Source organism: Pongo pygmaeus, chromosome 2, assembly GCF_028885625.2.
Source record: "Pongo pygmaeus isolate AG05252 chromosome 2, NHGRI_mPonPyg2-v2.0_pri, whole genome shotgun sequence".
In the NCBI taxonomy this organism is placed as follows: domain Eukaryota; kingdom Metazoa; phylum Chordata; class Mammalia; order Primates; family Hominidae; genus Pongo; species Pongo pygmaeus.
The window spans coordinates 205,205-230,428 of record NC_085930.1 but is presented as its reverse complement, the minus strand read 5'-3'; the positions used below and the strand labels follow the sequence as shown (position 1 = coordinate 230,428).

The 25,224-nt window shown below is 37.0% G+C and overlaps 2 protein-coding genes and 1 non-coding gene across 12 annotated transcripts in view; 1 reads left to right on the top strand and 2 right to left on the bottom strand.

Annotated features, from left to right (window-relative positions):
- The window catches only part of ST3GAL6 (ST3 beta-galactoside alpha-2,3-sialyltransferase 6), a 59,375-nt gene extending 58,223 nt beyond the window's left edge, over nt 1–1,152 (top strand). For all 10 annotated transcript variants that reach the window (XM_054480025.2, XM_054480027.2, XM_054480026.2 and 7 more), the window contains one exon: nt 862–1,152. In XM_054480025.2, the coding sequence (XP_054336000.1) occupies nt 862–948 (87 nt within the window). In that variant the 3' untranslated portion in view covers nt 949–1,152. The remainder of the gene's footprint in view (nt 1–861) is intronic.
- A 2,031-nt stretch (nt 1,153–3,183) lies between these two features.
- Nucleotides 3,184–25,224, bottom strand: part of DCBLD2 (discoidin, CUB and LCCL domain containing 2) — a 106,096-nt gene continuing 84,055 nt past the window's right edge. Inside the window, exons 9-16 of the mRNA XM_054480022.2 lie at nt 24,919–25,043; nt 19,438–19,588; nt 18,568–18,654; nt 18,294–18,419; nt 15,188–15,281; nt 8,745–8,794; nt 7,725–7,862; nt 3,184–6,991 (exon numbers count right to left, since the gene is read on the bottom strand). Coding sequence (XP_054335997.1) covers nt 6,522–6,991; nt 7,725–7,862; nt 8,745–8,794; nt 15,188–15,281; nt 18,294–18,419; nt 18,568–18,654; nt 19,438–19,588; nt 24,919–25,043 — 1,241 coding nt within the window. The 3' untranslated portion in view covers nt 3,184–6,521. The remainder of the gene's footprint in view (nt 6,992–7,724; nt 7,863–8,744; nt 8,795–15,187; nt 15,282–18,293; nt 18,420–18,567; nt 18,655–19,437; nt 19,589–24,918; nt 25,044–25,224) is intronic.
- On the bottom strand, nt 12,126–12,232 carry LOC129034292 (U6 spliceosomal RNA). The gene has a single exon (XR_008501798.1). It is a non-coding gene; the product is annotated as a U6 spliceosomal RNA (small nuclear RNA).

The following is a 25,224-nucleotide window of genomic DNA, read 5'->3' as shown; positions in this document are numbered from 1 at the left end:
AGGATTTGTAATTTACTTGACTGGGAAGGAGTTTCCTAGTTTTCTAATTCTAACTTAAATTAGTACTGCACCACAAGTGATGGGATTAAAATGTTATCTGTATACTTTTAATATTGAAATATTACTTGATAAAAAGTATATGGATGTATCTCATGAAATCGGTCCCCTTGAATCACCCCACTATATAAGCTGAGGAAGTGGTATAAATCAGGTTAGAATTTAGTATTGTCTTTTGTCCCTCCCCTCGACCTTCTGTCCTCACCACGTAAGACAAGCACTTAAGTATTTCAAGAATGAGGTGCCCCAACAGACTTTGGATCAGGCTGATTTCTCCTCAGCCCTAAACTTTCCTGTAGCACTTGTGGTATTTCAAGTGTCATCTAAAGAGCAGAATATTAAAACAACTTCCTCAGGAAGAAAAGCTGGATATTCATGTATAGAACAGTAATTTTTAACACATCTTAAACTGAACCAGGCATTATAATGGTTTCTTATCTCCAGACTGATTTTTTTTTGTTTCTTTTTAAACTGAGCTCTAGGAGCTTCTTCCATTAAAGTGAACAACTCAAAATTTTGGTCTCCAGATTTGTATTGTACCATGATTCGGTCTACCAGGGTTTGATATGAAGGAGTCTTACTTACGTGAGAGGTGAAATGGAAAGAGTGGGCTGTAGGGAAAGCTTTTGCACAAGCACCAGCAAGGAAAGTAATTTAAAAGACTTATCAAAAGTTAAAAGTACATGCAACCCGTTACTTAACATTCAAGTTCTTTATTCAAAATTTTTTAGATATAAATTATCCCACTGGTGCTGCTAATACTTTGAGATTGGGAAAGATGGTAATTGTATTTTTCTTCTTTAGAACGCGTATCACAATGTGACTGCAGAGCAGCTCTTTTTGAAGGACATTATAGAAAAAAACCTTGTAATCAACTTGACTCAAGATTGACTCTACAGACTCAGAAGATGATGCTAACAGTGTTAGTTTTATTTTTGTACTGCAATTTTTAGTTTAAAATATGTTGGATGCACTCGTCAAATAATTATGTATATTGTCTGTTGCTGCCTGGTGATTCATAACCACCAGCTTAATTTCTGTGAATACTGTATATTTAACTTATGAAAACCAAGAAACGTTAAGATATCAGGAAAATAAGTTTTGATTGTTTTTAAAATAAGCTAGTTTTCTGAGGTGTTTTCACATGTCTTTTTATAGTTACTTCATCTTAGATTTTTGAAGGGATATGACTTCCTACTAAGGATTTAGTTTACCACAATAATTCTGACTACAGTAAGACATTTTGAGAAGTATATTTGGCTACTGTAAACACGGCTGGTGGAAAATCACGATTGTGGCTTGATGTGACAAGCCGAAACCACTTGGCTCTGGAAATCTAAGTTCATACTGGTTTAATTAAGCTCTCCCCTGACAACCCCCCGAATTAAATGAACCATGATTGTGAAGAGTAATTTGGTACAATGAAGGCAGTGTTTTTAAGTTAAAGGAAATGGGCTAAACATAAAGTTCTTATTAGATAAGTAAATAACTAAAGAATACAATTACTAAACTCTGATGGCTTTGTATTATTTTAACTTTATACAATGAAGCTAAGCTAGGCAAGCTCAAGAAGGAAAAAAAAATCTTGAACATTATTTTTTTTTGCCTGACTTACTTATTCATTAAATTTTGAAGGTTTTCCACTTGAAGTAAATTAGGAAAGGTAAAGAAGATAATAGAACAAGTAAACACTTAAGAAAAGTCAAGCTGAGGCCGGGCATGGTGGCTCACACCTGTAATTCTAACACTTTGGGAGGCCGAGGGAGGCAGCTGGATTGCCTGAACTCAGGAGTTCAAGACCAGCCTGGCCAACATGGAGAAACCTCATCTCTACTAAAATACAAAATAATTAGCTGGGCATGGTGGTACGCGCTGTAGTCCCAGCTACTCGGGAGGCTGAGGCACGAGAATTGCTTGAGCCCGGGAGGCAGAGGTTGCAGTGAGCCGAGATCGCGCCACTGCACTCCAGCCTGGGTGGCAGAGCGAAGCTGTCTTCTAAAAAATATAAAAAGTGAAGCTGGCATTTTTGGATTTAAATGGTACAAAAAGAATATCTCATTTTCCCATGATTAAAGCTAATCTTCAGACGGAAAGCTTGCCTGGCTACCTAGGGTGCACCAGAGAATCTGATCCAATGCAAGCCAGTCAATCCTACAAATGTGGTGAGCTAGTCTCCCTTCCTGTATTTTAATAAATGTAACCAAAGGTCACCTGGAGGTAGGGGAATGAGAGATGAAGGAACAGAACAATAGAGGTTATAAGGATGGAACTAAAAGTTGTCAGAACAGGTGTGAGCTGAAGAAAGAAAGAATTACTCTCTTTTGAACAATAAATACAATTGGGAAACACTGGAAAACCATGGCTTGATTGATTGATTACTGACAACCAACCTGCCTCTAAAGAGGGTGTATAAAGGGTGAAATACATTAGATTTGGCTCAGAAACAGAATGCAGTACTTATAAAGCAGGATAAAGGGGAGAATAGTAGTAGTTGATCTAACCCAGATCAGACATTATGAATACCAGCATATGTTTACAGAGTGCCACAGTTTTGATTGATTCTTCTTATAACTTTGAGGTGCAAAAGGAAGGTACCAGAACTGGAATCACATGTAATCAGTGTGATTTTCCCCTCATACCACATACCCATAGGCTGCAGTGTGGCTGCTGAAGTTCAGTTGATATAAAGTAAATCAGGCTTCAAAAAGGATGGTGCTGTGGGTACACAAGGACATAAAGATGGGAACGATAGACACTGAGGACTGCGGCGGGGGGAGCGAGGGGAAGGCAAGGGCTGAAAGACTATGTATTGGGTACTATGCTTACAACCTGGATGATGGGATCATTCATACCACAAACCTCAGTATCACACAATATACCCATGTAACAAACCTGCACTCTGCACATGTACCCTTAGAATCTAAAATAAAAGTTGAAATTATTCTTTAAAAAAAAGGATGGCGCTGGTCATAGAAAAAGTCAAGGTAAAAACCAACAGTGGCATTTTCAAATGTTGCTGGAAGCACAATATTGGCCATAAATTAGGTTAAAATGGAAGAATCTGGCATTTTATAGTATAAGGAAAAGCTACAAACCTCAAGGTTGTTTTATTTAAACCAAATAATCTGAGCAAGACATATATACAATTTATTAAAAACAAATGAACACATTAAAATTTCACTATTTTACAATCTAAATTCTAGCAACATATACAAATACTGAGTGACTACAGTACATGCCGAGGTAAGAAAAGTACATTCTGGGAGAATATCACTGACGCTCAAACCATTTTTATTTCCAATATGTATTTCACTACATGTTTGTTTCCACTTTTCCCAGTGCCACAAAAAAAAAACAACACACACACACACACAAGTTGGATTACATGAGAATTGGTGCCACAGTTGACTTTAAAGCATTTTAATAACCATCCAACTCTTCGATTTTGCAGTTTAGGGACTTCAAGTTCAGAACCAAAAAGCAGAGAATCGTTTCATGTGACATGATGTTTCTATAGACCTCTTGCTCTCTAGGTGACAGTGCAGAGCCAGGGCAAAGGTGTTTAAGCTTTGTCACTTTCCACAGCTTTGTGGCCACATTCATATTTAGATAAGCTCGGACTCTGCTCCCCTCTTCTGGAGATGGGGAGAGGCAAGTGTGTATGTGTTGTCATGCTTACTGCATTAATTCTTCACTCGAACCGTTTACATCAGCGAATAAACCCATTGTTCAATGCAAAGTGCAAACAGTGAAACATGAACTTAAATAAACTGGACTAGACCCATCACATCCAACAGGATCTATTTAGATTTACAACATTTAATAAAGTATAAGTCAGAATTCACAATATCTTAAACTGTGCTGTTTCCTAAGATCAAGTAACAGCCAAGTCAGTGTAATTTTATGAAACCTATAATGGCCACATTTGTTGTGTCTCCGATGTATTTCTATAACTGCATTAACAGGAAGAAACTTAATCCAATACACCAGTGACTTTGAGTCTTAAATGTTGCAAGCAAAGGATAAAAATTCAAGGGAATTTTGTCAGATAAGGTTACTTTCACATTTTCAGTTGTTACTTGATTGTCTCCAAAGCTGTATATGTATCAGACATATAAATGTAGTAAAAAAAACAAAAACAAATAGAAAACCTCTACTATAAAAACCAATGAACTAAAAAGAAGTACAAAGCAGAAAAACCATTTGAATCAGGCTCAGCTCTTCATCTGGAAAGTAAAGTTTATATAAAAGTAGTAAAAACTAGATATTTTATAAAAATTATTGGTAGTTCAAGGATAGCACAGTGGCAATATGAATCGAGTCTTAAAATATGCATCATTTCAGAAAACACTTGCCTCTCTTAAAAAAAAAACAACCCAAAACTAAACAACAACAAAAACCTCCAGGAAAAAACAATCAGGTATACACAATTAACACAAGAATAGCAAATTTCTTTGGGAAAATGAAATAGTTACCAAAAACATCTGTCTTAAAGCTTCAAACAGGTATATTACTTGAGGAAAAGTATATTCTCTGTGTACTAAGGATGAATTAAAAAATCAACTGGTTTGCTCTCTTCCCACCTGAAAAGGGATGACTGCATTAATACATGTGCTTTACATCCATATATGTTTTAATAAAAGTCTACCATCTATGTCTTTTGTTTCAAACATTTTGAAACAAAATATGTATTGATTCTTCAATGAATGAAATCGTGCCTCAAAGTTTGGAGAAGGAAAAGCCAGTGAAAATAAGGCCAACAAAACCATACCACAAAAGGACAGGAAGCCTGCAGAAATAAACAGTTCTCTTTCTGAAGCAATGTTTTAGAATACTGATATAATTCATGGAAACAAGAAAACAAATACTGTTCATCTTTATTCAAATTGAGTGAATTCTGGCAACATCATAATCTGGTGGCTCAGGCCAACAGAAGTGACTAGAACTTTATGGAAAAGTACTGTTCAACATTAAATCTATAAACAAAGGTTTATGGAAGAGGGAATGTCAAATTTATATATTTTTATCATATGATGAGCTGCTCATGTCGTCTTGCCAGTCTGAAGGCTTTTAAAGATGGTTTTACATTGTTGGCTAATAAATTACAGATGATTTCTATTTTGCCATGTCTAAAACTAGCTCTGGGCAGGTATGAACAAGTGGTGTCATGGAAGCTGCCAGGAAGTATCAAAAACAAGGCAAGAATATTCATTTGCTAGGAAGCTATAATGTCTGTTCCCTAGGTGACATACAGGACTACTCAAACCTCTTACCACACAAAGTGCACGATCACGCAGTCCTGAAAAATACACGTTAGGTTTATATTTTGTGTAACAGTTTATGGAAAACTGAAATGAAAAATTATTTTTTCTGACTAAAAATATAAAATACCTTGAGACTCAAGAAAAATGTATATGTTTGTGAATGTATAAAACCAAAAAGGACAAATTCTGGTTACTTTTTGAAGAGGTAATTTATATTACTTCTGAGTGAATAATTTTGCCTTTCACTGTGATAAATATAAGTGGGTCATGTTTACAGTATTCCCTTAGAAGCCTTCAACTTTTCGTAACTCTCCCAGGAAAAATCCCATTGCAAATAAAGTTGGGGGTGGGAGAAGAATCTCCTTTAAAGCTTTCAAATCATAAAGTTGTTCCTGTTTACACATAGAGGAGCATACTTAAAAGACATGAAGGGATCTGAATTCATGAGACTAAGGCAAGCATCACTCATCAGAAATACTCAAACGTTTTATAAACACAAGAATGGGGCAAGTCACCAAGGGCCTCAAGTGGAACACGCAAGGATGAGACCAGGCCATATACTGTGAAGCATTAAAGCTCTAAAGAGTGTCACAAAGTGAAAAAGCAATCCCCCTGCTCATTACAAGTCAGAGAATCCCAGCTATATAGATCTTAAGATGGATAAGTGGATATGGCTGCAATCAAAACAATGCTCATATCACTAATTATTAAAAAAAAATCCAGAAAAGAATATAGGAATAGAAGAGGAAATCATGATAGTACCCATCTTTCACAAACAGACTAGAATTTCAAGCCATTAGGTATTTCAAGAACAGTACCGTGCGTTATTGCCAGTCAGGCTTACAGAGCCATCTCGAGTTCATTAATGTACCTGCAGCATTGGTAATAAATACTCTCAGTGATTTTTAATTTCTCTGAAGTGCATTATAGGGAGCTTTTTCTGTATTAAAAATAGTGTTCTACAGTAGTATCAAACAGGACATTTGAAATTTAACAGGTGAGCAGTAACTGTGCCACCATAACACCTTAAAGCAAGATGGCAAGATTAGTAGTTTCCTGTACCTCAGTCACCACATTTTCCCCAACCACTTCAGTGACAGTTACATAATACATTCTATATATTACTACCACTAATAATTAAAAAAAAAAAAAAAAGGCCATGTGCTTTAAAACGATGCTTTGTAAAAAGCAGCATCACCTTCAAAGGATTTCTTTAAAAACATCACATTCCCCATCCCTTCCTGCTCCTGATACTTCTTGTGTGCTCTGTGGCACTTGGTACACCAATTCATCTGGGGCAGGTGGACCTGGCTTCCCACCTTTCGGGGTATCATACTGGGCCTGGGCTGAGGAGCAGCTGTCAGTCCTGGAGAGAAGTGTATTGTAAGTTCCCACTAGTGGGGGAGGTTGGTTCCCCGTAGCTTTGAAAGTGGATGTGGAGGGCAGACCAACTGAAGCTGTGGGGTGCCCTGACATGTCCATGATGATTGGGGTTGCATACTCAGGCCCCGTAATTGGGAGTGGTTCAGCATAGGCATGATAAACTTCCTGCCCTGGTGAGTTGTAAGGATCTAGGTCTGCATAGCCTGCTTCTTTTCCTTCTTCTGGTTTAAAGGTAGATCTCTGATGAAGTGTACCAACAATTCCTCCTACCAGTGGCTGAGCATACTCTGTGGATATCACAAAACAACAGAAAAGTCATTTTACTAGTAAAGAGATTGCATAATTTAGGGTGGCAGCTGCAGATTACACTAAAAGCACATTCTTTAGGGTACTTTTGTTGCCATCAATACTTAATCTGCAAGAACTTTGAAAATTAAAATTAAACATACTGTCTAGTACTTCTCATAGTAATAATATACCAGAAAGTCTCCTTCATGTAATTTTGCATATAGAATTTTCATATATGTTCTTTAGATTTACAGACAAAATATTTCTTTACTGAATATTTCATTTCTGAATTATTTTCAGAATATTTCATTGGAAAAGAAACACTCAGTTACTGGAATAAATATTAATCTTGAAAAATAATTTCAGAGATTTTTTTGAAATATTAGGAAATATTTAAAATAAGTATGTATACACTAGGCTAAGAGGATAAACACTGTAAGGCTTCTTCTGTCTTTCCCGCTCTCCTCTCAACATCTCGGGTCTCCCCACAAGCCTCAGTTAACATACATAATGCCCAGAGTCTTTAGAAATCAATGTCCCAACTTTACAGACAGAACATCCGAGATACAGAAATGACTCTCTGAAGAGTCACCTTTTAAAAAAGTGGTTCTACCTTTAGGAAACAATTCGTAACATGAAACGGATCAAAGAACTGTAAATCCCAAAGCACTTTATAGCAAACCTAAGCAGTTTCTCCCTCTGCCTGGTACCAGAAGGCTGCAACATAGTTACCTGCAGAGTCAGCCTGCAGCACTGTGGTGACTTCTCTTGGACTCAGGTGATTAACTTCACTGCTGCTATAGCGAACTGGGGTTTCCTCATGGTCCACTGCTTTTGCAGGAAAAAACTGCTTCATTCCTTTCCACCAACCTTCATTGTGACGGTAAGCCAAAGAGACCATTAAATAAAAACCTGTATCTCAAACAGTAGTATCAAGAGAGAAATCCTGTTGCATTTAAGCCATTTCTATAACAAATATCCCTACAAAGTTGCCTTTATAATCCAACTTTTTTTTTTTTTTTTTTTTGCTGTGATAGACTATCCAGCACCAAGCAGTACATGGTAGAAATCTCTACCAAACACATGCAGGCAAATCACTGTTAGGATAGTACAGCCAGATACAGTATCTATTTTAAGGGTGGCTTTAATTACTTTTTTCCCAAAAAATATTTTCCAAGATCTACCCTGGGGCACTAGCTGCCCTTTTCTATCCTAGCCACAGCAGTGAACTCTCCTGGCTCCTAAGAGCTGATCCAGTAGTGAGATTGGGAAGTGAGAGACTGGTAGGGGGGCCCCTTTGGTGTCACTTGCAGCAATTCAGATGACAACTCATCATGGGAGACCTCCTAATTCCTAAACTGCTGGACTCCACTTGGTGAATAACCATGGCAGAGGACAAACACACACTGTGTCCTGGAGACCACAGTCTTGTTTCTTACTCAGTGTTCGCATGGGCCACAGAAAGCCGGTCTCCTCATGAGAAACAGATACACAGGACAAACTACACAAGTTTTCCAGAAGAAAAAGAACAGAGCTTGTTTTAAGAAATTTGTACTTTTCATTTCATTACTTATGAATTACAAGAGATTTTGCAGAAGGGTAAAAATGGTGAGAACTGAAGAGTAATGCCATTGTTCTAACAGTGTCGCGGAGTTCACCTGGGCCTGAGAATGACTCTTTTTTCACTACTGCCCCCTGTAGGGGAGGGACATCCCTCTGATAGAAATGAGATGCAAAGACCATGTGAGTTACCTGCCCGGTCCCAGTAAGGTAAATCATAGGTGCCTTCAGTTTTTTTCTTTCTGGAAAAATACAGAAGAGAAGTTAGCAAGTAGAGTAAATTCACTGGTAAGCCTGCTCCCCCTACCCCACAACAGGCCCTGGTATGTGATATTCCCCTTCCTGTGTCCAAGTGTTCTCATTGTTCAATTCCCACCTATGAGTGAGAACATGTGGTGTTTGGTTTTTTGTCCTTGGGACAGTTTGCTGAGAATGATGGTTTCCAGCTTCCTCCATGTCCCTACAAAGGACATGAACTCATCCTTTTTTATAGCTGCATAGTATTCCATGGTGTATATGTGCCACATTTTCTTAATCCAGTCTATCATTGTTGGACATTTGGGTTGGTTCCAAGTCTTTGCTATTTTGAATAGTGCTGCCATGAACATACGTGTGCATGTGTCTCTATAGCAGCATTAATCCTTTCGGTATATACCCAGTAATGGGATGGCTGGGTCAAATGGTATTTCTAGTTCTAGATCCCTGAGGAATCACCACACTGTCTTCCACAAGGGTTGAACTAGTTTACAGTCCTATCAACAGTGTAAAAATGTTCCTATTTCTCCACATCCTCTCCAGCACCTGTTGTTTCCTGACTTTTTAATGATCGCCATTCTAACTGGTATGAGATGGTATCTCATTGTGGTTTTGATTTGCATTTCTCTGACGGCCAGTGATGATGAGCATTTTTTCATGTGTTTGTTGGCTGCATAAATGTCTTCTTTTGAGAAGTATCTGTTCATATCCTTCGCCCACTTGTTGATGGGGTTATTTGTTTTTTTTCTTGTAAATTTGTTTGAGTTCTTTGTAGATTCTGGGTATTAGCCCTTTGTCAGATAAGTAGATTGCAAAAATTTTCTCCCATTCTGTAGGTTGCCTGCTCACTCTGATGGTAGTTTCTTTTGCTGTGCAGAAGCTCTTTAGTTTAATTGGATCCCATTTGTCAATTCTGGCTTTTGTTGCCATTGCTTTTGGTGTTTTAGACATGAAGTCCATGCCTGTGTCCTGAATGGTATTGCCTAGGTTTTCTTCTAGGGTTTTTATGGTTTTAGGTCTAACATTTAAGTCTTTAATCCATCTTGAATTGACTTTTGTATAAGGTGTAAGGAAGGGATCCAGTTTCAGCTTTCTACATATGGCTAGCCAGTTTTCCCAGCACCATTTATTAAATAGGGAATCCTTTCCCCATTTCTTCTTTTTGTCAGGTTTGTCAAAGATCAGATGGTTGTAGATGTGTGGTATTATTTCTGAGGGCTCTGTTCTATTCCATTGGTCTATATCTCTGTTTTGGTCCCAGTACCATGCTGTTTTGGTTACTGTAGCCTTGTAGTATAGTTTGAAGTCAGGTAACGTGATACCTCCAGCTTTGTTCTTTTGGCTTAGGATTGTCTTGGCAATGTGGGCTCTTTTTTGGTTCCATATGAACTTTAATGTAGTTTTTTCCAATTCTGTGAAGAAAGTCATTGGTAGCTTGATGGGGATGGCATTGAATCTATAAATTACCTTGGGAAGTATGGCCATTTTCATGATATTGATTCTTCCTATCCATTAGCATGGAAAGTTCTTCCATTTGTTTGTGTCCTCTTTTATTTCATTGAGCAGTGGTTTGTAGTTCTCCTTGAAGAGGTCCTTCACATCCCTTGTAAGCTGGATTCCTAGGTATTTTATTCTCTTTGAAGCAATTGTGAATGGGAGTTCACTCATGATTTGGCTCTCTGTTTGTCTGTTATTGGTGTATAAGAATGCTTGTGATTTTTGCGCATTGATTTTGTACCCTGAGACTTCAGTGAAGTTGCTTATCAGCTTAAGAAGATTTTGGGCGGAGACGATGAGGTTTTCTAAATACACAATCATGTTATCTGCAAACAGGGACAAACTGACTTCTTCTTTTCCTAACTGAATACCCTTTATTTCTTTCTCTTGCCTGATCGCCCTGGCCAGAACTTCCAACACTATGTTGAATAGGAGTGGTGAGAGAGGGCATCCCTGTCTTGTGCCAGTTTTCAAAGGGAATGCTTCCAGTTTTTGCCCATTCAGTATGATATTGGCTGTGGGTTTGTCATACATAGCTCTTATTATTTTGGGATAAGTCCCATCAATACCTAATTTATTGAGAGTTTTTAGCATGAAGGGCTGTTGAATTTCGTCAAAGGCCTTTTCTGCATCTGTTGAGATAATCATGTAGTTTTTGTCTTTGGTTCTGTTTATATGCTGGGTTACGTTTATTGATTTGTGTATATTGAACCAGCCTTGCATCCCAGGGATGAAGCCCACTTGATCATGGTGGATAAGCTTTTTGATGTGCTGCTGGATTCGGTTTGCCAGTATTTTATTGAGGATTTTTGCGTTGATGTTCATCAGGGATATTGGTCTAAAATTCTCTTTTTTGGTTGTGTCTCTGCCAGGCTTTTGTATCAGGATGATGCTGGCCTCATAAAATGAGTTAGGGAGGACTCCCTCTTTTTCTATTGATTGGAATAGTTTCAGAAGGAATGGTACCAGCTCTTCCTTGTACCTCTGGTAGAATTCGGCTGTGAATCCGTCTGGTCCTGGACTTTTTTCGTTGGTAGGCTATTAATTATTGCCTCAATTTCAGAGCCTGTTATTGGTCTATTCAGGGATTCAACTTCTTCCTGGTTTAGTCTTGGGAGGGTGTATGTGTCTAGGAATTTATCCATTTCTTCTAGATTTTCTAGTTTATTTGCGTAGAGGTTTTTATAGTATTCTCTGATGGTAGTTTGTATTTCTGTGGGATCGGTGGTGATATTCCCTTTATCATTTTTTATTGTGTCTATTTGATTCTTCTCTCTTTTCTTCTTTATTAGTCTTGCTAGCAGTCTATCAATTTTGTTGATCTTTTCAAAAAACCAGCTCCTGGATTCACTGATTTCTTGAAGGGTTTTTTTGTGTCTCTATCTCCTTCAGTTCTGCTCTGATCTTAGTTATTTCTGGCCTTCTGCAGCTTTTGAATGTGTTTGCTCTTGCTTCTGTAGTTCTTTTAATTGTGATGTTAGGGTGTCAATTTTAGAACTTTCATGCTTTCTCTTGTGGGCATTTAGTGCTATAAATTTCCCTCTACACACTGCTTTGAATGTGTCCCAGAGATTCTAGTATGTTGTGTCTTTGTTCTCATTGGTTTCAAAGAATATCTTTATTTCTGCCTTCATTTCCTTATGTACCCAGTAGTCATTCAGGAGCAGGTTGTTCAGTTTCCATGTAGTTGAGAGGTTTTGAATGAGTTTCTTAATCCCGAGCTCTAGTTTGATTGCACTGTGGTCTGAGAGACAGTTTATCATAATTTCTGTTCTTTTACATTTGCTGATGAGTGCTTTACTTTCAACTATGTGGTCAATTAAAAATATGGAAAGCTTCACGAATTTGCGTGTCATCCTTGCACAGGGGCCATGCTAATCTTCTCTGTATCGTTCCAATTTTAGTATATGTGCTGCCGAAGTGAGCACCACAAATGTGGTTTTCATAAAAAGCCCAAGCCATGTGCTTTTCCTACTAGGAAACATTCTCCAGTATAAGACTATATTTTTGATACTAAATGCATCCTCATTTTAAAGCATAGGTATACTTATTTCATTATTTCAAAGTACAGTATAATATAAAATTTGTGAAAAAGATAATAGGTGTTGAAGATGTTAATGAAACACTTGAATGGAAAAGAAATAATAAAATATACTGATTAAACACCTTTCTCTCTGAAAATGCTCTAATCATCATATGATTTAGAAATAAAAAAATAAATAAATCATCTTTTCTAAATAGAAGTTAGATGCCCTATATGACTAGGACAACAAATTTATGGCATCAATATTAGCCATAGGTTGTACTATAAAGGATTTTATACACATAAGTGACAAAGCTTCCGGTTACTTATTCATCACATATGAAGTGCTTAGAATTAGCTCTGGATTCAATAAGCTGCAGCTGTTTTTATTATCATTCTCTTCCTCCCTATTTTCCACAGCACATTAATGGTATCTGCTCCTTTACTCCTTGTCATAAAGCCACTCATCAGTGATTTCAACTACATTCCTAACAGTAACTTCATTTCTCCAGCTTAGATCGTGTCCTTAACACCAGGTGTGTGGTCGAATTGCCTCAGGAGTCTGGATGTCCACAGGGTCCTTTCAACACTATCCCAAACTGACCTCAGGCTCTGTCTGACTCCTGCCCTCTCAACAGCAGCACTCCTCAGTCCTCCCCCTCACACCCTGTGCTTTAATAACAGTGAGTCATACTTTATTTATTATGTGTTCAGAGCAGCAGTGGGTAAGAGCACGATCTCTCAAGTCTGGTCCAAAACTCCCCTCTGCCTATGTACTAGCCGAGTGACCTTGGGCAAGTTATTTATGTTGTGTCTCATTTTCTCCTTCTGTAAAATGGGGCTTATTATAGTGCCTGCTTCGTAGATTGTTTGAGGATTAAATTAATTAATACAGGTATTTAGAATAATTTGCGTAGAGGTGCATGTTGTCAAGACTGGGCATGTGGTGATAACTGCAGAAGCTTTTGCAGATACACAAAAGCTTGTTACACTATTCATTCCATCTGTGTAGAGATGTGAAATTTTCCTAAATTTTTAAATCACTAAAAATTGAAAATAGAAAATACAGGTATTTAGAATAATTATGTAGAATAGTGACTAAGATTAGCCTTCAATTTTCTATAAAAATTAGCTACTGCTGCTGCGGGCCTCACCACTACTATCACTGTTGTTGCTAAGTTCCTTAAATGCATCATACTCTCTCCTCTTTGGAATTTCCTAAAGTCCTTTCCTTTCCCTATTGTTCTCATACTAATTTGCTGTGTCTCTGCTTAGACAGCCTGCTCATGAAGCTGGGATCCACCAGCTTCCTCCCATGGTATATATTCTATGGTTGGTGTTACAGCTGGGAGTTTTTTTTGCATTGCATCCGTTCCTAATCTGTAAGCTTTGGCGTTCATCACTGGAATCCCCAGCACATGGCTCAATACTTGACACAGGGTAACAGCCAAGTATTCAAATATTTGTTGCATGGCTGAACAAATGAAGTCATTTTCATTCTCCACCAAAACTGTCCCTCCTGCTCTGTTATCTCAACTCATGACACCTCTACTGGTCTAACTGCACAAGCCAGAAACCTCAGATTCCTCCTGTATCACTTCTTCCTTACTAGACAACTAGTCATACAACCTGTCAATGCTACTGGGAAACATCTCCACTCCATCTCTTCTCCCTTTCCTAGAATCAGTGTGTTATGTGCCTGCCTGGCCTCAGTGGTTTCCTAACTCATCTTGCTAAGTCTCTCAGCCTCTCTCCTCTTCAATCTACCCTTCAAAACTGCCCCCATCTTTGTACAATCATCTGACAATATCACCTCTTTACTTGACACTCAAGTGACTTTCCATCTATAGAATAAAATCTAAATTTCTCTCTTCCAGAAAAGCCTTTCCTGATCCAGGCCCAGACTGCACCTCTATGGTTATTTCTCAGGACTCTCCCACGCCAAGCGTACATGCAATGACTCACTATTTTGCCTACATTCCGTATCTCTGTGCCTTCACTCAAACAATTTGCTCAGGTTGGGCCATTCTCTACTGCTATGGTCTGAATATTTGCATCTCTCCAAAATTCATATGTTGAAATCCTAACCCCCATTAGAAAGTGGGGCTTTGGTAAGTGATTAGGTCATGAAGGCAGAGTCCTCATGAATGGGATTGGTGCCCTTACAGGAAAGGCCTGAGAGAGCTTGTTTATCCCTTCCACCATGAGAGGATCGGGCAAGAAAGCACTGTTGATGAATGAGCCAGACGGCAGGCCCTCACTAGTCATCGCATCTGCAGTGTTTTGATCTTGGACTTCTCAGCCTCCAGAACTGTGAGAAATCAATTCTATTATTTATAAGTCAGCCAGGTTATGGTATTTTCTTATAGCATCCCGAACAAAGACATCTACCTTCCTCTATCTAGCCAACTACAACTCCTTTAAGGCAAAGCAAGCCAAACTTGAGGATTCCCCTTTCCTGAAGAAAAAACTTCAGTTAGTTCTCATGATTCGTAACTCATCAAACCACATGATATAGTTCCTTGTTAGTCAACCCTGCTAAACACTTCAGAGAAAGGAATTGTGTCTCATTCTTTAAGTAAATGTAACTATCATGTGTCAGAAATTGTTCATATTAATGTACATATCCCAGTGTATAATGCAGAACTTGATACAAAAAAGGTACTTAGTAACTGATTGTGGAATTGAACTTACTTATTTTTAATGGGAATAAAGGAGAAGCATGAAATTTTCATTTTAATAACTACCTTAACTCTCACTCTCAAACAGGTAAACATTTTGTGTGTAGTTCATCTTCTATATTTAGCTTCTACTTCACATTTGGTAGTTTTGGACTCAGGTGAACTAGTTATGTACTAACCTGTTTCTCCAGTGCCAAGCACACACTAATATGAGAATGAGAGTAGTGAGGACCATGACCAGTACAGGGACAAGAACTGCAGCCAGCGCTACATCTGAAGTTACAAGGACAAAAACAGACAAACAAAAGCCATATTAACACCAAAGGCAGAAATCACTAGGGAGAATTAACCACATCATCTTTCAACATTTTTCTACCTCACAGAAATACCATAAACGTTATTTGTCAAGACTGGGCATGTGGTGGTAACTGAAGAAGCTTTTGCAGATACACAAAAGCCTGTTACACTATTCATTCCATCTGTGTAGAGATGTGAAATTTTCCTAAATTTTTAAATCACTAAAATGAAATTGAAAGACAAATGAAAAATTGGGAAAATATATTTTCTACATATGAGAAGAGTTACTGTAAATAATTATTATATTGTAGGGCATTACAAGTCAAATCCAAACACTTAAGAGAAAAATCAGTAGAGATTAACTAGCAATACATTAAAAAATACAAGTAACCATTAAATATGTTAGCTTCACTAGTAATCAAAGAAATACAAGTTAAACAACCAACACAAAAAAAGTTAAAACAACAAAATACTACTTTTGCTAATCAAAGTGGCAACTATTTAAAACAACAACTAAATTGATGAACAGGCTACCAGGAAACAGTTATTTTTTAATGGAAATATAAACTGATACTATCTCACTGATTGGCATTTTTGGGCAATATGTACAAAAATCTATTGGCAATTCCATTCCTAGAATTTATTCTCAGAAACTAAAAAAAGATGCATCCTTAAAGATGTTCTCCCTGTTTCTGCAGAAGAGTGAAAAATTGGAAATAATCCAAATGCCCAAAAATGAGAAGGAATAAATCATGGTATCCTCCTTACAAGAGAAAATAATCCAGCAATTGAAATGATGTTACATCATAATGGCAAAACATTCATATATATATATGGGAAGGTAACAATGTGGTGTTAAGAAAGTCAATTGGAAATGTGTGTGTGAACAGGTCAGAAGCCAGCATAATGCTGGAACTGGGAGAGATTTAGGGATCATTTAATCCCCTAATTTCACTCCAGAGATAAGGAATTCTGGGCCCAGATATAGAAAATGATCTGCCTAAGGTCACTTGGGATATTAGTTTGTCGCTCAACCCCCTACCTGCCATGAAGATGATAATAGCAGCACCTGCTGATATTTACTGGGGGCTCAGAGCCAGACACTGCAATGAGTCTAACCTGCAGCATCTTTATTCCTTAAAACAACTGTATCCAAAAGAGAGAAAGAGGCTGAAGATATAGGAGAGGGAGAGGATAATCAGTAAGATCGGGTCCGTGAGAGGTGGATGGAGGGGAACCAGGGCACAGGTGATATAATCAGCCTTGGGCAACATAAGGAAGCCCCCTTTTCACTGCAGTGAACAGAGGATACAGATAGGTTTGTAGCCTCCACAAAAAGGGAGTTTCACTGGAAGGAAACTCCCTACTTTCTCTGTGAAGTTGGAGTGGTAACTGAGAGTGGGTGAAGATATCTGGGTGAAAGGTTTGAAAATAAGGGGAACATTTAAAATAGCTACAGCTGAGAACAGACAGAAGAGCTACTGCAGCCTTTCAGAAGGACAGCCAGCTGGTGCCACGGGCCCCCCTGAGGGAGGACCTGGAAACTACAGAGGCACAAATCTCACTATGACATAATCTTTTCCATGAAATCACTCTCAGCCTGGCTGTAAAAATGGAGAAGTCCATAAACAGAAATAATGACTTAGACTAGAAAGCACTCAGAATTCACAACGGTAAGTGTGTTTTTTTCCGTAAGATTAGTGAGACAAGAGAAGATAATCAAGTTTAGATGGATGCTGTGTGATTTAATCAGAGGCTTTAAAACATCTTCTTAGGTTCAAAAAATAAATTTATATACTACCATCCCCCCAAAAAAGAGACAGGAGGTCTTTGAGAAGACCAACTCATTCTTTGTTATTCTTTTTGGGCATACAGGGATCCTAATTCTGGAAGGAAATTATTTAACTAAGGACTCTTTTTCGCCTTCAGGTTCTGAGATGCAATCAGATTTTAAGATGAGCAACACTTTTCAGTGACTGATCTCCATCTAGGCACGTGGTCTGGGATTCTGCCTAAGTACATGCCTTCTGACAACTGGTAAGCAGTTAAAAGATGCTGAGATCTCCTGCCTCTGAGAACTCTTGATTCTCTCTAGCTCTACCTGTAGCACGAGAAAGTAATTCGTCTTTATGAAAATGCTTCAGAAGATGGGAAAGAAACCAACATGGGGAAAGTCAGAGAAAGTTATCTGAATCCAGGCAAACTTTCAAAAAATGAGAATGACTGAAGTTCTATGTGGCACAAATTACTTTGGATGAACTGCTTTCTCTCTCTGCACTTTCCTGAAAACAAGTAAGCTTTTTATGTGAGAACCCTGATACTTAGTCTACTATGACACTGACACTTTTTTGAATTCAATTGAAATTTTGTTTTTCAACAACTAGTAAGACTACTACGTTTTATATATTTTGAGACCTTATTTATCACTGATAACAAAACTTGAAAGTAAATTCTAATAAATTTGTATTTATAATCTTAAAAAATATAATTGCAAACACTTAAAAAGAGACCAAAGTTTTTTTTTATGAATATGTTAACTCAGAGTATTTTTAAACAATTATTAGTTTCTACTAAAAGTTCTGTTTTTATTTTCCCCTGTTTGCCATCAAGTTCCCTATCCATTAAATTAATATATTATCAAGAGAAACAAGTTTGTTTCCTGCTATGATTTCAGTTATTTCTAGAAAATATTGTATTTCTAAGCCTGAGAGTCAACATGTTTAGCTGTAAGGAAAAATAAATCACAAGAGGCGGCCTGCAACACCATGGCCTTCTCTAAATATTTAAAGAGCAATTCTACATGGCAGCAGAGACTACAACTTAGATCAATGCAGTCTTTTCCTATGAAAAAAAATAATTTTTTTTTTTGCTATACTTAAAAACTATAGTTGGAAGAAAATAAACTGAAGGTTTAAAAATGCCCGTGAAAACTTTAGTTAAAAACAAAACAATACTATGTACTAGGCGTTCATTTCCATGTTTGCATACCTTTGGTTACATTTGGAGTTACGGTGGTATTTTTGATATCAGGACTGGCAGTTGTTTGTTCTGTCTGTGCAGGAAATTCATTGCTACTGCGAGGTTGTAGTGGTTGCGTAAATTTTGGGGCACGACCTTTAAAAAAGTTTCAAAAGCTCTTTACTTTTTAATCTGTACCAACTTGATTAACATAAACTTATCTGATAATGCTTTTCATATATTTTTGGAAAGTTGCGCCATAAATCCAAGGAATATCAAATTCTCACATTAAAAACAGGCATACCTTTGGCTATTTTTGGAGGGGCTGTAGTGTTTTTGAGGTCATTGCTGTTCCGAGGAGGTGGAGGTTGAGTAAGTTTTGGAGAACGACCTTGAAAAATGGTTTAGAAAAATTTAAACATTTTGTTTTTAAAAATCATAACTAAAAATAGTAATGCTAAATGTCTTCAATATTTCCTAAAGTATTTAATTCTGCAGAATAATTTTAACTCTCAGAGAGAAATATATTGGAAGGATAAATATTATACTCTGCAATAAATGCACAAATATGCCAGGATTTCTCAGTTTTTAAATAATTAAATCATCTGAAAATAATCTTAGGAAGAAGAATAATGGGGTGGAAAGTGATGTTGAATGCTAAAGCTATAAAGGAGTCATCCATATTTTGATATAGTACTTATTCAATTCATTTAATAATTATTTATGGAGGGCCAACGATGTGTCAGGCATTGTGGTAGCCTTTGGGGGTACAAAAGTAAACAGTATATTAAAATGTATAATATTGAGATAAATTATTCTTGCTTTAAATGTATTGTTACAATCTTTTATGCTTATGTTAAACAAATATTACAGTATATGAGACCTGATTTAAAATTATTAGGATTGAGACTAAATTTGGAAAGTGATCTCATTTACATTATCTCATGAATGATGCTATTTCTTCTTCCACTTATAATTTTGGAAACCATTCTGATAAGTAACTTTTTAATATGGTAACCATTTATTTTTTTAACATCCCTTTAAGAAGATATTGTAATTAGAGTTTAACCAGAAAAACACTCACATTATTAATTACTCTCTCTGAGAACAGCAAAACCATTTTAAATTGGCAATCCAGTAAAAATAACATATCTTAAACACACTGTCTCTTTACCTTTAGGAATAAACTGACATCCGAGCAGCTCCATTTTCATGGCAATTTTCTGCTGCCATTGGGTAGGATTCACTCTAATAAAACGTGCAATAATTGGTGGTAAAAAGTTATTACGCACATCCTGGTGATAATCTTTGTTTCCTTGAAATATCTTTAAAAAAACAACAACAAATTGGTACTTCAAATCAATAGAGGTCAGGGCTAAATTTCTCCACTTAAACATGTTTTTGTTCTTTGCTCTAGGCCTTAAATTACATCTGTAAAGTATGACAATAAGGATTAATTTTTAAGAAAATAATCATAATTTGGAAAACTATTAAGATGCCGCACATTTTTATCAAAAGTTTATAAAAGAAAAATATTTAATATAGAAATGATTTTAAGATGATTTAAGAACTTAACAAGAGGGCTAACTTGGCATTTGGGTAAAAGGTTTCAAATCCAGTGAGACAATTTATCCTATTAATAAATTAGTAACTCTAGTCCTGTGGAATTACCAACTATTTAAATATATTAATTTTTATTTTTAAAGTAAAACAAAATTGATCATGCCAGGTCTTAGGGGAAATATTTTGCTTGTGTACTTTTCATAATTTTTCTCTCAACAGGCTGAAGGTGAACATATACTAAGGAACATATACTAACAAACATAACAGATATATACCTCCACCTACTGGATAAACTGCATAAAGACAGTGCTCCTATTATCCCGGTTTTCGTTCCATGCTGCTATTTAAACTAGAAGTGACTTTGAAATGCTATTTTATGCTTAAATTGTTAATTATTTTTAGAGATAGAGTCTTCCTCTGTCATCCAAGGAATGCACTGGCGGGATCATAGCACAATACAGCCTAGAACTCCTGGGCTCAAAAGATCCTCCCACCTCAGCCTCCTGAGTAGCTAGGACTACAGAGGCACATGCCAACATGTGTGGCAATATTTACTTATTTATTTAGAAAAGAGGTCTCGCTTTGTTGCCCAGGCTAGTGTGCAGTGGCGCAATCTTGGCTTACTGCAGCCTCTTCCTCCCAAGTTCAAGCAACTCTCCTGCCTCAGCCTCCTGAGTAGCTGGGATTACAGGTGTACACCAACACGCCCAGCTAATTTTTGTATTTTTAGTAGAGACAGGGTTTTACCATGTTGACCTCAAGGCATCCACCTGCCTCAGCCTCCCAAAGTGCTGAGATTTAAATCAAAGTGGTGATTTTTTATTTTTGTAGAAAGGGGTCTTGCTATGCTGCTCAGGCTGGTCTCAAACTCCTGTCCTCAAGTATACTCACGCCTAGACCTCCCCCAAAATGCTGGAATTACAGGTGTGAGCTACCACGCCTAGCCTGTGACTAATTTAATGCTTGTAACTAAATAGCAACAAATGCATTATAAAAATAATCCCTAGGTAAAAATATGAGTTTAGGTGAGTCTCATTCCCTTAACTACTTCAAGCAAATAATGATAGTATCTTACAATGGACCAGCACTTAATTATTTATAAAACATTTTAATGTAACTAATTCAGACAACCCTATGAAATAGGAGGACACAGGAATCTGTAAGTGGATTGCACAGCTAGTCAATGACAGGGCAGCAACTTGACTCTGGGTCTTCTGACTTAAGTATGGCCTCCAATAAGCTAAAAAGAGCCCTGTTTGTTCTCTAGGTCAGATCAACTAAAGGTAGTTTCTAAAGACCATTAATAAGCATATATTGCCTAAAATCAAAGTGATTTTTTTTCTAATCAGCTAAGGTGAGATTAAGTAAATGTTTAACTTCTCAATCAAGCTATTTCCAAGTATTGTGGCTCTATTTCTTTTCGGCTAATTCACTTGGCATTAGACTATAAATCTCGAAAGATGTGTTAATATCCTTCATTTCCTAAAAAGTTTGTTTTGCAGTTACAATAACTTCCATACTAGTGAGCTCCCGTGATTTCCTCAGATATTACTCTGAAATAAAATGAAAGGCAATTATTTTCATTCTTACTATATTAGTGGAACAGGGACGATAACAAATCATTACTTTAACACATAAAAACTATCTTTAAGATATTCCTCTATATTGCTGTCTCGATTTTATAAAAACTGAGTAAAAAAGATTTGCTATAGTCAACCTATGAGCATTTACTGAGAATCCTCATGTACAGAAGTATATGAGGTGTCATGAAGAGAAAATGGATATGGTTGCTACAGTTCCCATCCTCAAGAAACTTAAATTTTATTGATTACCACACATAAATATGACATAATGTTAGAAAGTGATACATTATGAAAACAAATTGTGTATATATATATATAAATCCCATTTTCTGAAAACAAAACCAAATGCAGTCTCTGTGTACTCATGCACATGTGCAGGCTCAGAAAAGGGGTAAAATGAATACACCAATTACCCTTGAGTTGGAGGTGATGAGGGAGCAGATGGACTTATATGAGTGGGAAAGACTGTTAATTCATACAATTCAATGTGAGGGTTTGCATTTCTGACCATGAGAGTAATGGATTCGATTTATTGTTCAGCCCTATACATACCTGAGAAACTGGATAACATATATGAAACAATGGTTCTCAGACTCTGGACAACAGGCTGCCTTGGGCAATAATGACCGAGAGAAGGGAAACAAATAAGGTGAGCCCTGCTATTTATTGCCCCAGTACTGTCTGTAGAGAGTTTCCAGGCCACAGTGCAGGGAGAGAGATCCCTAACAGAGCCTGCTGGCCTCACTGAGTTGCGGAGACAGAGCTGAGAGTGGGAGGCCAACAAGGTAGCTAGAATTTGTAGGCAGAGATTAGGAGAGAAGAGAGCTATAAAGATAGAGTGAGAGAGAGAGAGAGAGACACTTCTAGAATATATAAGGAGTTTTCCCTTAAATCTTCAGCTGCATGTAAAGAAATGACCTATGGCCAGTAAAAGAAACACTGGAAGGAGTCAGCAGGACAAGTCTCAGAGCTCCCTAGGTCTGGGAATTCCTTACACTGCCAACAGGTAGAACAGAGAAACCTCATAATACATGGGACGCTGCAGTGAGTACTTAGAACAGTATTTTCTCAGTGGTGGAGAAAAATAAGAAAACTAAAGGCTGTCCAGGTCCTGCCTAATGAAGTTTAAAAGCAAGCCTTGAAAATATCACATTGTTTCCAATAGCTTAACTACATCCCAGAATAAAGCTCAAAAATATTTAAGTGAATAATAACAACAAAAAACCCCAGCACCAAACAATGTAACACAATGTCTGGCATCCAATAAAAAAAATTCAGGCAGGTAAAATATGATCCATAATGTCAATCAACATAAAAAGACCCATATATGACATAGGATAACATTAGCAGATGAGGATATTAAAAGAGCTATTATATATGCTCCATGTTCCAGAGATAGAGAAAAGCATGAGCATGTAAAGACACATTGGAGACTATCTTAAAACTCCCAAACTGAACATCTAGAGGTGAAAAATACGGTATCAGAGATAAAAATACATTGGATGGGATTAACAGATTAGACATTTCAGAAGAACAGATTAGTGAACTTGAAGACAAAACAGAAAACTTTCAAACTAAAACACAAAGAGAAAAAGACTGAAAAAAATAAAGAACGGAGCATTGGTGAATGGTGAGATACCTTCAACGGTCATAATATTCATAAAATTAGAATTGGGGAAGGGAAATATTTGAAAAAAAAAAGAACTACAATTTTCTAAATTTGATGCAAATCATAACCTACAGATCCAAAAAGCTCAAAGAACTACACACACAAAAAAAAGAAGAAAAATATAAAAAAGCCACATCAATCAAACTGCTTAAAACAAATGATAAAAAGAAAACCTTAAAAGGAGCCACAGAAAAAAAGACATATCACATATTGAGGAACAGAGATAATAGCAGAATTCTTGTCAAAAACAATGCAAGCCAGCAAACAGCAGACAACGTATTTCAATTATTGAAAGGAAAAACCAAAAAAACAAAAACAAAAAAACCACTGATCAACCCAGATTTCTATACTTAGAGAAATTACCATTCAAAAATGAATGCAACAATCTTTTTCAGAAATATCATTTAATGTTGTTAGAAGTTTTTATAGTATAAGCCTGAACAATTCTTAACATTTCAAAAATTTCGCTATATTCCACAAGCAAAATAAATGTGATACAAATAAATATGGATGTGGTAGGAATAAAGAGTAGTCAAGTTTAGGGGCATGAAGTAGAAGGTATGTATGGAGACAGTATTGTTATTTTCTTTAACAGGTAGAGGCTCACCAAAGATGAAGTTCATGTGACGCCAAGTAGAAGAGAAGAAAGAGGCCTTGAATAAAAGTGGAGGAGTTAAGATGCATATGAAAGATAATGAGCCCCTGGAGGGGCTCTTTTTTTGAACAAAGAGATGAGAAAAGTAGTAATTGAAGACTTTTTAGCAAATCATACATGATAAAAAACAAAAATATATAATCAAAATCAAACTCATAGGAAAGTTTGAAAAAATGTCATCATCGTTTTAGTTCTTTTTTTTCCACTTTGAGACAGAGTCTCCCTCTGTCGCCCAGGCTGGATTGCTGTGGAGTGATCACAGCTCACTGCAGCCTCAACCTCCTGGGTTCAGGTGATTCTCCCACCTCAGCCTCCCAGGAAGCTGGGACTACAGGCATGCGCCACCATGCCTGGCTAATTTTCTGTATTTTTAGTGGAGATGGCGTGTTGTCATGTTGCCCAGGCTGGTCTCAAACTCCTGAGCTCAAGCAATCCCAAAGTGCTGCGATTACAGGAGTGAGCCATCATGCTCAGCCCCATAGTTTCGGTACCGATGGGAGACATCTATCTTCCTTAGGCACAAGGACTCCTCCAATTAAAGATCAAAGGGATACACATCTGATAAGATCCATCTCTGCCTGCTCCCCACCCCTTATCATTTCTTCTGGCTTATTCCAGCATCTTCATAATTTGTTGCTAACTAAAACAAAGATTCCATAATTATAATTAGATGCTAGAGCAATTCTTCATGTAAGAAAAAACAGAAGTTTCCCAAGATGAAAGTTGGTGAGATGATCTTCAGATGAATTTTCGTCTCTAATATCTTATAATTTAATGCACGTTGGCTTTCAGCTTTTTTCTTTTTTTACTTCTTGCCTACAGAGTAGAAATCTGGGAACAAAGGCTGTCCATCATCTGGTGAATTGAAAAAAGCTTCATAAAAATAAGAAATTATGAGGTCCCTTTTAGACTTTCTTAATAAAGTGTCTAAACAATTCAATTAAAAATGCAATGACAAAAATCAGAAAAGTACTCACCGTTACAGTCACCAAAAGGAACCTAGAACTACTGAGAATTTTCTAAAGTCAGTAGAGTAAGGCCAATAACACTACTTAAAATAACCACAAGAGGGTAGTATAAGACATTCTAAACTTCTACATCTCTTTTATACAGAAGAGCTCTGTGACTTTTGGCAACCACCCATTTTAAAAATGCTTTTTAAAAATATCTTGGTAATCATTTTACCTTATCTTGCTCCACACCAGGCTCTCTGTACACAGTCCATTTCTGCCCATCATCACTGTACAGGATTCTGTAGGCAGACACATAGTAATTGTGCTCCACCATGGTGGATCCAGTGGTTATAATGCCTGGGGAATGAAGAGTTGCTTTCATTAATAATGCACACGGTCTGATTCCCTAAGTTTGTTCAGCATCAAAGTATAAACACTTGAAATGCACAGCTCGAACATTTCTAATTATGGCTCATTTCCATATCCAAGTGCATGTTTTCATCATAACCATTACTAAATCCTTGGCCTTATTCCCTTG